This window comes from Crassostrea angulata, chromosome 1, assembly GCF_025612915.1.
Source record: "Crassostrea angulata isolate pt1a10 chromosome 1, ASM2561291v2, whole genome shotgun sequence".
In the NCBI taxonomy this organism is placed as follows: domain Eukaryota; kingdom Metazoa; phylum Mollusca; class Bivalvia; order Ostreida; family Ostreidae; genus Magallana; species Magallana angulata.
Genome location: NC_069111.1, coordinates 52,223,324 through 52,235,812, shown reverse-complemented (window position 1 = coordinate 52,235,812; position 12,489 = coordinate 52,223,324). Strand labels below are relative to the sequence as shown.

Here is a 12,489-nt window from a genome sequence, read left to right as displayed (position 1 = left end):
GCTTTTTTTACTGTATTTCTGTGCAGGTTAATGGTGAGGATCTCATTCAGACCTCTCATTATTTTACTATGTTCAGAGTAAAAAGAGTTTACTAGCATATTTAGCTACATTGTTTAAATTTATTTCTGTACAGGTGAATGGTGAGGATCTGACCCAAGCTTCTCATTACAAAGCCCAGCAGGTACTGGGCCATTATTTCCCTGTATGTCGCCTCACCATCTACAGAGAAAAGGCAGAGGAGAATCGACCAATTGAAAAAGAGGGTAAGACGCAAAGTGTATTTCATTTGTTAATGTTTATTACGTTTGATTCACTGAATAAGAATACTGACCCTAATTTATGATTCCCTAAACTACAATATGTTTGAATTATACGAGAATTTTTTTCTTCAGAAATTCTCAAGATAACACTAGGCAAGGTCAAAGGGAAGCAACTTGGGATCAAACTTGTTGGCAAGAGGTAGGTATATGCTTACTCCTGGTACACCCTTATTTACATTGTACTAGGTTAGGTTATTCAAAATAAAATTAAAAAAAGAATAAATAAATGAAAAGTTATAATAAAAGACTATACATATGGTTTGAGCCTAAAATGGCCCCCTTAAATGAATATTATCATTGTACTGTAATTCTTTGTTTTCTTTGTACAGATATACATTTGAAGTTTATTCATAATTTTCATTTTGAATTAAGTGTCCACAATTTAAAAAAAATATGACATCATAAAGTTTACCTTTTCCCGCCATTTTCGCATTTTAAACATAAAACGGCTGGTTTTCAAGCAGTTTTCCTTTAAGGAAACATTGAGCGATTGCTTGAACAAACAAAATATTTTCACCAAAGATATATCTTTTCTGTACTTATAAATAACAAAAAATTTGTTTTTGTTCAAAGTGTCACTCTTTATTTTCCATTAAAAAATTGACATTGAAAAATGTAAAATAATGTCTGATTTTGAATGGATTATGAAGTAGCATCACTTCTGACGTCATATACTGTCAGTGACCACAAATAAATCCAATATATAGGTGAAAAATATAATTTATATCAACTCTTCTAAAAATAACCCAACAATTTAATGTATCTGAAACACTTTCAAAAATGGTGATTTATGGGGGCCATTTTTGACTAACATCATATATAGTTCTTTGCAAGAATTTGTTATTTCAACATTGACACACAGCTGTATATTTTAGGCATTTAATTCAGTGATGATGTGCAATACCTGAATACATATATAGGTATAATAAATTTATCCTGTATCTTTATAGGATTGGTCCTGGAGTTTATATTCTGAATTTGGTAAGTAGACTTTGTAATTTTTTTCTGATATTAACTAAAATTTGTCATTATGAATTTTTGTTATCTCATTGTGGCTAAAAAAAATATATTTTTTTAAAATGGTACTTATAGTGAAACTTGTAATAAACCCTCTGAATCTATGGAATTAAAATTGCTGCCCAGTATATCCCTATATTAATTTTAAAGGGACTTGGACACGATTTGACTTAAAATTTTCAAATTTTATTTTTCCATTTTCAATGTTTATACTTATAGATATAGAAGTTTATAATGTTATGTCAAAATTTGAAAGTCAAATATCAAGTTATAAGCAAGATGCAGAGCTCATAATTCTTTGTTTTGTAAACAAAGCTCAAATATTGTCATTTTTACATATGTGTTGTATTTGTGTTAGTTTCAATCAAATATATCTTTCTTTTGTTGATAAAAGTATTTATGAAGATATTTAACAAGTTTAAAATGTTTTTTACATGTCATTTTGTCTAAGAAATTGTAATTATCTACATTACATTTTTTGTAAGCAACTATAAGACTCGAGCTTTGTTTACATAACAATCAGTTCTTACCTCTGTATCTCGCTTGTAACTTGACTTTAACATTCTATATTTTGGTCAATCATTTAAAATGAACCAGTAAATCATTTTAAACATAAAAAATAAAAATAAAATTTTTGATCTCAAATCGTGTCCAAGTCCCTTTAAATACATGTACATTGAAGGTAAATGTGTGCATTATTAGTTTTGTGATCACTGAAAAAGCTCAGTGAAGTATTTTATTCAAAGTTACCAGTACATACTCATAACAAAAGAACAAGAGTTTCAAGATTGTAAGTTGGGATATTATATTGAAATAGATACTCGTGAAAAATACCTCTTAAGTGGCAATTTGATATTTCTTCAGCATAATTTACAAAAACTGTTATAAGAGATCCATAATTCTTTGCTTTTAAAATCTATGGGAACCGAATCAATTTGTTACAGCTGTAGAAAGTGTATTGTTGTCAACACAAAATCTTTTGGAATTCTTCCCACTTTTATGATTGAGATATGAGAATAAAATGAACAAGTTCACAAGCTATACATCTTGTCCCTGAGTGTTCACTATTTCTGTGGACAGGTTCCCGGGAGTCTGGCAGCATTAGATGGACGTCTCCGGCCGGATGACCGGGTGTTAGAGATCAATGGCACTGATGTCTCTTACGGAAGCCAGGAACAGGCGGCCCAGGTGATTCAGGTATGGTTAGTTACCTGATACACGTAATACAGGTACAAACAGTAGAACCTGTTCTTGTGGCCTGTAAACATTTTACATTTTGCTGTGTGTTCTTTTTAACATTTTTAAGAAGGCATGCAGCTTCCATATATTCAAGAACTGTTCATCACTTGATTTCCTGCATTCATTCATTCCTGCATTTCATGCATTCAGAAATGTTCTTCATTAAATCACTTTCTGCAGTTTACTCTGAACTTTGGCTTCTTTTTTTTGAGAGCTTGAGATATGATCGACCGATAGGATTCACAATATTGAGAGTTTTATCTTAGATTTGATGAATTGTAAAATGAATACCTCTGTGATGTACATGTACATAGGTTTATCAGTTCTTGTTGATAATACATGTATGTATAAGTCTGTGCTCATTCGTTGAAGATACAAGCTACTAATATCTGAATTTGTTGTTTTAGACAACGGAGGATAGAGTCCAGTTTGTAATCTCACGATGCAGTCGCCCCCAGACTCCAGATCTAATCCGATCAACAGCAGACAGCGGAGTTATCCACCCTAACTACGAGAACCATAGACCCTTCGCTAGCGTCGCCGGTCAGCAGGGCGAGAAACTTGTAACTGTCTCCAAGGTATTCATTTCTCAAGCAAGTACACACATTTTCGTAAGTCAATACTTTTTGGTTTCTGGAATATTTGGTGGATTTTTTTTTAAAAGAGCTTTTAGATTTAATTGTGTTTAATGGTTTTTCTCCACCAACATTTCCACATGCACCAAAAATACCTGATTCCGTTTACTATATAACCAAATATAAAAATTTTGCAGTTTCATAGAAAATTCAGATATACAAGATAAAAATGGAAAAGATTTGATGAGAGTTTATGTTGTTTTGTAGGAGCCTCAGGAAACACTGGGAATTAGCGTAGCTGGGGGGATCGACAGCCCCCGAGGGGACACCCCCATCTACATCACCAATATAAACCTGACAGGATGTCTGGGGAAGACCAGACAGGTCAAGGTCAGTCACAGCAAATACAAATCTTCATCTCCAGCTACTTCATGTAATTTAGTATTGAGTTTCATTGATAATCGTGAACATCAATTTTCTTAAGATATTTGTAAAATTCACTCTATACTAAGGAGTTCAGGCAAGTCTCATTAGTAAAATCTGTTGTCACAATATTCTATTCAAAAACCATTTGATTTTGTGGATGTCCTCAATTATAAGAAACAATAAAAATTGGTGCTCAACAAAATATTGATAAAACTACAGTTTATCTCTCTAAAAAACCTCAATTTAAATATCTGAGTAAGTGTTTTCTCTACAGAAGGGGGACATTTTGTTGTCAATCAATGGTAAAAGTCTACTGGGCCTGACCCACAACCAGGCAGTCAGCCTCGTGAAGCAGAACACAGAGGCCAATGTTATCTGTTTGAAGATCATTGAGGGGTCAGAGACCTCTTACGGACAGGGCAATTTCACTCCCACTTGGCTGTTTTGGCAAAAAGTCCCTAGGTAATATCACACCATGACTCATTGAAAAACTCCATAAATGTATGGTTAATTTTACAATGCATAGCAATATTGAAAAAAATTGAGAACCTTACACTGTTGCTAATAAATGTATGATGAGTGTAATAATGATTTAACTGATGCCTAAAAAACAGCATTAGTTATTGACTAGATATCTTCTTTGTGCATGTACATTCAAATTGACTAGTTGGGGTCAGCTAGTGACATCAATACTAATACCTGATTATTTTGTTAAAGTGTCTGTCAAACCATCAAAACAGTCACACTGCTCAGAAGCCCGAGTGGAAGTCTGGGATTTTCGCTGGTCGGAGGTTCTGACAAGGACACCGGACCCTCTGTACCAGTCCATGTCAAGTCTGTTGTCATGGAAACACCAGCAGCTAAAGATGGAAGACTGAAGTAAGTGTTTTTTTAATTCATTACAAAGAGTTGTACATCAATCCATGGTAACATAGGATAAAAATAGTGGCCTGACTGTCATTTTTACCTTCTGAATTTTTTACTGAAAAAGAAGATGCTATATTGATTGGTTGTGATGATTAAGTCTATTTTTTAATGTATGGATTTTTTAGGTGTGGAGATATTCTGTTGAGTGTTAACCAGCACTCCCTGGTGAATGTGACGCACTCTCTGGCGGTGGATCTCCTCAAACAGGCAGATGGTGCGGTCACTCTCACCGCCGTGTCCTGGCCAGGAACCATTGTCTGAAAATCTCTCACCCTATCTGTGCATCATGGCCTGGGACAATTGTGAAACGATCTCTTATCCCCTCTGTGTCAAAACAAACAACTCAGTGGACAGCAGCTTTTACTGAAAAACCTTCAAACGTACAGTTCTAGAAAAAGTCAGTCCTTGGTTAAGGATGCTACAACTGCCCAAGAGTATGTGTATGCTATTTGTTTTCTTGATAAAAACCGCTATGAAAACATTCTAATGGTTATAATTCAAGGAAGATATTATTTCGTGCATAAATAAATCTTGTGATATTTGTTGGAGCATGTGAGTTGAACTTTGTTGGATGCCGAGACGTGTGTTTCCGATATGATCCTATACATACAGTGACTGTATGGATGTATATTACTAATAATCACTGTGAATGCCTTATAAAGGTTGTATCATGTGATATTTGTCAATGTTACAGTATAGTTAGAGATGCACTGTGAACACAGTGTGACGGTTATAATTATTTTATGTTTTAACCAATGCTACTCAGACAGGAAAGCATGTGTAACCTCATGGTTGTAAGATAGGTCTTGTTGTTAAGTTTCTTTTTAAGATTGTGTTTTTATTTTAGAAATTTAAGATTGTGTTTTTATTTTAGAAAAAATAGTGTTCATTTTTAGAATTTTTGTACAGAACAAGAAAGATTGTTTAAGTATATCAAAAGCGTTTTTAATGCTTTGATTGATGCCTAGCTTTGACCATGAATGAATAGGCATGAATGGTACTTTGTTTGTAAATATATTTTAAAACTTTTGAAGAAACACTTTTGTACTCTCTAAAGACCAAATCAGATTGCTTTGATACTGCCTTCAATACAAAGTGAACACTGTCACTGCCACACAGCTCCAGAGTAAGCTGCCCACTTCGTGGGAGGGGGGTATCCCCTCTCCCTCCTGAACACACACTGGATATCTTTTTGTATCTATAAAACTAGTCCTGGGCACCCCCACACACCTCTCTGACTTCCCCTATTCTTGTATTGCTTGTGTAGCTGTAATTCTAAATGGCCCCTGCGAAGGAACCACTCACAAACCTCTTCAAGAGCACTCCACCCTAAATTCCACAGTCTTCTGTTTACCTCATCAATGGTACATAATTTTCCTAGTAGCCAACACTTTACTTGGATGTACTGACATTAACTAGTATCTAGTACTAGTATCTGAACATTTTTAGTAGGTAACTGATTGTGGTGTGCTAGTTTATCATCTGAAATATTCTAAATGTATTTTCCAGTAGCAGTGTCAGAAAAGTGATGCATTTGTTATGATTTTTGGATAGTTTGTCACAAAAATATATGCAGAGGTATGTATGACATACATGTAGATAGACTGAGCAGCGGTCTGTCTATATACCTTTATATTGATAGCTGCAACACTGGACAAGAACTGTCAGCAGGGTATGTTGACAAGTCAAACTAGCATTGACATGATGCTTTAATGGCACAAAACAGAATGGCAGGTAACCAGGCAATGACTTGTTTCAATATGCAGATTTCATAATTCATTGTTCTAGTCATACAATTTCATATCTGTTGAAATCACTTGATATTTTATACCTAAAGTTTCCTATTTTATAAACATTCTTGATTTTACATTTTACTTCTAATTTATAAACTTGTTTGATATGAATTATTTTTATTGTAAATGTAGAAAATATTAATTCTGAAATCTTTTATCTGTACTATTCCATTGGTTAAGATTCCACTGAAATGACATTCCTTTCACTATAGTGAGTTTTTTTTTTTTGGTGGACTAGCATTCCATATACAGATACCTTAATATTTCGATAGCTAGCCTGATTCAACAAACAGGAAGACTACAAAAATAATTTTTATTCTATGATAAAATGATATCGAAGATGATATTTTTTTGACTTTGATATTACATTCCTTCGCCTTGTTTGCACTCTCTTGTGATTCCAATGATCTAATGTCTCTTAATCTCTGAATTATTACGATTAGAATAGAAACATTTTATGTTTTGGTTGTGTTTTGGTAATTCTTATATATAAAGTAATCGTTGATTACTTCATTACCAATAAATTGATAATACATGTTTATATTTTGTTGACTTGTTTACTATGTATAGGGTTAAACGGTCATCCGACGCCTACATGAAGTGTCCAGATCAGAGGGGATGCAATAGAGAATCTAGATTCTGTAAACCAACTTTAATTCGCGTGCGAGAAATTTTCGCGAGATTCGCGAGAGCCTTATCGTCGCGAATATTTCTCGCCGCAAACCAGTCGTTGTCGTATGGTTTTTATAACAACACTAGTCTAGTCAAGGCTTGGTTGTGAAAATAAGTCGTAGCGAACCAGTTTATCGGAAGTAGATCGCAAAATAAAATCGTCGCGAATAAACGTAGGTTTACAATAATGGTCATTTACCTGAATAGCTATATTGAGTGTCTTTACTGTCATCCGTAAGCTGCATTAAGCTTCTCAGTTATGCAACGCCTGCATTGAGCGTCTATACGGTTAAATGGCCACGCAGTGCCTGCATTGAGCGTCTATATGGTTAAACAGTCATGCAACGTCATTGCATCTGCATTGTGAGTCTATAACGCGCAGTTTAAAGCATTGTTGTTATTTACTAAACACAATATTCGCTAGCCAAGGGTTTACAATCAATATAGAGGAACAGAGTGGATCGTAGACCCTTGGCTAGCGAAGATGACCTAACACGGGAACTATAGAAACGTGTTGAAAGCTAATAAAATGGATGAACACAACCGACAGGCTTAAATATTCTATTTAAAAACGATAGAACATGCACTGAAAATAAATTTAGACGCCATAAGGAAACTTCACGGAATATATATATATATTGATATAGTTTTTAAAATTGACAACATATATTGATATAGTTTTTAAAATTGACAACGAATTGTAATTCATTTACCGTTATTACCACTTATGGTTAGGAAAGTCAGTTAAATAGAGGTACATGTATACCCTATCCACATCTGTAAGTGCTGGCGACAGTACTTAAAACTTCAAGGATTCGGGTCCATAGTCTCAGTATTGTTCCAGTTCGTTTGATGCTGGTCGTTACATCTTTTGTAGGAGAGACGTGTTGCCATTGTGTTCTATTCATAACGTTATTTGTCAAAGCTAAAACTTTATAGATATGATGAGTGTTTTTTTCTGTCTCTCTTTTTTCTGGGGGTTTTTTTTTTAGGAAACGGAAGGCCCGCTTGTGTTTTCCTTTTATTTTTGTGGAATTGAGCACAATTTAGAAATAAATTTAAAAAACACGGAAGACTTAGAGGATAACCACACATGTGTCTATTACTTGTCTGTCAAATGCTAGAAAAGATTTCATTAGAATACTCATCAGATATCTTAAGGTACTTCGATCCTCGGCCTCAAATTATTTTTTTCATCATGAAAATGTTATTTATCCTTTAAACTTTATAAATGAAAAGAAATACAAACAAATTTACTCATGGTATACGTGCATTTTACGAAGTTATTGCAGTTTTACCCACGATGGATATAATGGAATGAATGTACAAAAGGAGGTCAAATTAGAGGGGAAAAAAGTTGTACAGATGCATCGCAGGGTCGTATCTCTTTCCCAGCGTGTAGTAAATCTCCGTGAAACCACTACTCTAAGCATTATTTAGCATGAATTATTAAATGTAATATTAACACTACAAAACTAAGTAAATTGTCTATATAAAAGGCAGGTTTATGTCACGAATAAAAATCAAAGTGCTGATCGAAGTACTGACGGGAGTTGATTTTATCGATTATCATTTATTTTAAAATCAATTTATCTTGCATGGCAATTAGTTTCTAGTTTGTATTTGAATTACGCACTTTTTCATGTGAATTGTGTTGTGTAATATTTAAAGATAGATTTCAACTACTAGTATGTATTAGTTATCGAAACAATTCTAAAAATTGTATGGATCCAAGCACTATTGATATCGAACTCTAGTCTCGTTTAACTAGAAGCTCGGCTGTCTCTGTTAATTAATATCCGACAAGCAAGAGAGTCCCCTCTCTGCTTGTCGCAGATTTACGGGGACAGCCGAGCGTATGGTTGAACGAGACTATATTAACTCTGGCGTAGGAATACATGAGACTACAAAAATATCTCAAATGTTCGTAGTATATAAAATTTGACTATTTTCAAAGTGTTTATAGATAAGTTTCCTTGAAAACGAATGCTTCAGCATACATTACATCGATTTTTTTCTATTATTTTCAAGATCTTAGTCTTGTCAGCGGTGATGATTTGTGCTTAGGTTTCACTTTCGGTTTGCCAGTGTAATGCATAGGAGAGTTGATTAAAATCAACTAACAAAAATCCGGATAATTTAAAGTTATCGAACATTGCTGATGATCGGAGATTGTTTTAAAAAAAGTATGAGCCTACAATTGTGTTTTGTTAAAAAATCTTAATTATACCGGTATAACAATTCATAATGTCACAAATGCAATTTTATCGCTTAGAATTAAAGTGATTATGATTGATAAGACTATAATCAGCTTTTATGATTATCATTTTTAAAAATATTGTGTAGATCTATGGACTATATTATGCAGTGCTTCAGTAATTTATACTTATAAAAAGCAGGAGGGCTTAGATACTAGTAATACATTCGTGGTAAAAAAAACAAAAAATGGGGGGGGGGTGTGCAATCCAACCATTGATTTGTTAAAATTGATAATCCATATTGAATGTTAGAACAGTATGCCTACGTTGTTAACAACATTAAACTAGCAGTACGGGAAATTGCTACTTGTTTGCCGGTAAAATGATCTGTTTATAAATCAGCTACTTAGTTCACTTCGAAACTGGAAAATATCCTTATAGATGATATCCTTGTTCAGATTTTTTAGATTATTCACTTGGTGTTTAGTTTGGCCCAATTTGAAACGTAACTTCGTATAAAAAATAAAATTATTTTAAGTAAACTTGTTGGTTAAAAAAAATAAGTTTTACAACTCCATTAAAATTAAAACTTAAATCTATAGTACATGTATTTGGTTTTAAGGCCGTCACTAAGTAGATTTCCCTATCTATTCACGTTGAAATGGCAAAAAGTTGAACCATGAACCATTTTCTGTCTCTTGTGACAAAAAAGAAAGGGACCATATGCGTCGACCGACATGCGATCATAAGCGTTCGCCGCAATGATGGCGTTTTGATTTTTTTGTTATTCAAATTCAACATAATATAATATGTCAAAGAAATCGAACGATGTTTAACAAAAAAGGTTGCCGTGTGTGTGTGTACATACATGTATATTTGTACAACGTTCTTTTTTAAAAACTTTATCCATCAAACAGAATGATGTAGCATCTATAATTAAAAAACAACAATGTCACAAATACGTTAAATCAGAAAGACATACACACATTCTATGTTAATTTTGTACGCTGCAGAAAACCTAATATAAGATATCTGTTGCAATTCAATATTCTACAATCACTTGGATTTGCAACAACAGGCTTTGCGAAGTTCTTTGCGCATCGCGCGATCAAACAAACCGTAGAAAAACGGATTACTGATGTTATTTACAAGATATAAGCGGTAAAGGAACAGGTAACTGGCTATTTCTCGGTCCGACAGTTCCCCCCAAAAGTGCTTATCTACGGACTCCAGTACGTTCAGTGTTATCCGTGGAATGAAAGAGAGAATGTACACCACAGTAATCATCATGAACATCCATGAACACCGATGAGTTCCGAAATGCTTCCGAACAGGTATTGTCGACTTAGAAGCTTTTTTCTGTATTTCGGAAAAACTACTTCGGAGTTTCTCGGTAGGAGTCATAGGAACGCTTAAGAAAGCTGACTTAAACGGCGAACTTGGTTCTAAAGTCGCAGAGGAAGGCGAACTTGGTTCTTTAATTACCGGCGATGAACTTGGCTCTATAATCTCAGGAGACGAAGGCGCGCCGTTCATGGAATCCAGAAAAGGCGAATCGAAATCGAGACTGTCTCTAAAGGGTTTTCTCCTGGTTTGGACACTTCCGCTTTCTGAGGGTGGATTCCATTCTAATGAGTCGCGATCGCTGCGTTTGAAGGCGGTGGCTGCTGAACTGTATCTTCGTCTGAATTTGTGTTGCCTGTAGATAGTGCGGCCTATCAGTATATAAAGAGTAGATATAACTAGCAAGCCTCCAACGGCCGTCACGAACAGAATGGTATTGTACAGAGAAAGAGCTGCCTGGTCTGCAGAGGGGCTCACCCCACATCGGTACCCCGTCAGATTAAGGTAGGGACTGGTGATAGGGATTTCTCCATAAAACATCAGACATGGCAACGACAGGAATAAAGACAGCAAAATGACTGCTACCAGTGCGGAGTGTTTCGCCTTGATAGTCATTTGTTTTTTAAATGGTCTAACCACTTTTAAGTAGCGTTGTACTGCTATAACAACCAACATTAAGGCTGCACACAAAGTGGTCACCTGGGTCAAGAACCACAAAATCTTGCACAGTTCGTTCCCTTGGAATCGGAGTGGTAGCATATTTAGTGCTATTGCATAACCGGCCCCAACACCGCATGCGCAAAGGTCCATAACGGCAAGATGGGGAATAAAATATCGGTCATCTCGGGAACCCTTCATCCGGAAGTTGTAGATATAGATGACGATAGTGTTACCTGTTATTCCAATCAGAAGATAAAACCCGAGGACCACCGTATTCACTGTTAGCACCGCGGCCTTTTCATTATTCCACTCTTCCAGTGTGTAAGATTTAGTCTCATTCATTTTAATGTGCCTCCACTGGCTGTTACGTTGTTTGTTTGTGGAGGCCGGGGTTATGAATGTGTATCGGTTGTCGTTTTCCAGCGCTTTGAATTGGATTTCCGGTTAACTCGGAAATGGGAGAACAAGGCAGGCAGTTATAGTGACATGTACGATAGGCTTTTTTCTCAACATTTATGTATATTGTTAATGGTTGCAACAACTTGTCTTGTGTTTTACTGAGTATGTATGTCCATTTTATTGCTCCATCCCACGGCCACAGGGTCGGACTCTTAATCCGCGATATTTGAAAACTGTTGTACAGTGTACCTCTTTAAAGTCTAGTTTTAAATTAGACAAAGCGGTTCAAGGCAAGAACCATTTCCATTTGTGTCTATATTTTTTATAGATATTAGTCAGATGTGTCTACGATTATGAATGACTCTATGTGTCCAGTAATTAGTTGTAAGATTTTTCAGTATGCCAAAAACACACATTATTAGACCAGTTTGTTATTAGAGTCGCATATGAAACTAGGATATGGTCACTGATTAAAGAGAAAGTTACGGGTAATTGCTAAATAAAAGCTAAGCTAAACTGCCACAGCGACCAAATACACTGACAAACGTAACGTGAGCATGAGCAATGCATGAGCTGGACAGTTCTTGAGGGTTTATGAATGGGAAGCCAACAGCGTCAATGTTTTGAAAAGCAAAACATGAGATGAACACCATGTATTTTATGCATGTATATTGTTAAATGACCAGTGTGCATGTCCTTATAAATAAGCTGAACAATGTGTAATGGAATCTTTTAAGCAATACATGAGCAGTGCGCCAAGGTATACTGAAGTAGAGTGGGGTGAAAATTGTGTCACAAAACATGAGATGAAATTTGCCTCATGGTGTCGTTAATAGCATGAGATACATGTAAAACAGTACAACAAGGCATCTTTACACATTTAATTATATAAATTGAAACAATACATGATATATGAACA

General features: G+C 35.1%; 2 protein-coding genes across 8 annotated transcripts in view; one reads left to right on the top strand and one right to left on the bottom strand.

Moving 5' to 3' along the window:
- The window catches only part of LOC128185964 (ligand of Numb protein X 2-like), a 28,877-nt gene extending 22,039 nt beyond the window's left edge, over window positions 1–6,838 (top strand). For 5 of the 7 annotated variants that reach the window (XM_052855687.1, XM_052855700.1, XM_052855693.1 and 2 more), the window contains 9 exons: window positions 134–263; window positions 393–459; window positions 1,271–1,301; window positions 2,418–2,534; window positions 2,984–3,169; window positions 3,419–3,541; window positions 3,852–4,039; window positions 4,295–4,456; window positions 4,630–6,838. In XM_052855687.1, the coding sequence (XP_052711647.1) occupies window positions 134–263; window positions 393–459; window positions 1,271–1,301; window positions 2,418–2,534; window positions 2,984–3,169; window positions 3,419–3,541; window positions 3,852–4,039; window positions 4,295–4,456; window positions 4,630–4,765 (1,140 nt within the window). In that variant the 3' untranslated portion in view covers window positions 4,766–6,838. The remainder of the gene's footprint in view (window positions 1–133; window positions 264–392; window positions 460–1,270; window positions 1,302–2,417; window positions 2,535–2,983; window positions 3,170–3,418; window positions 3,542–3,851; window positions 4,040–4,294; window positions 4,457–4,629) is intronic. The other 2 variants (XM_052855708.1, XM_052855729.1) reach the window with 1 other exon arrangement.
- A 3,156-nt stretch (window positions 6,839–9,994) lies between these two features.
- LOC128186040 (uncharacterized) lies at window positions 9,995–12,258 on the bottom strand. Its single transcript, XM_052855767.1, has one exon. The coding sequence runs from the start codon at window positions 11,511–11,513 to the stop codon at window positions 10,224–10,226; it is 1,290 nt and encodes a 429-aa protein (XP_052711727.1). The 5' UTR covers window positions 11,514–12,258; the 3' UTR covers window positions 9,995–10,223.
- Between the last annotated feature and the right edge of the window lie 231 nt (window positions 12,259–12,489).

Bases quoted from the DNA above. Each gene is read 5' to 3' on its own strand.
- LOC128186040 (XM_052855767.1), bottom strand. From the start codon at position 11,513: ATGAATGAGACTAAATCTTACACACTGGAAGAGTGGAATAATGAAAAG.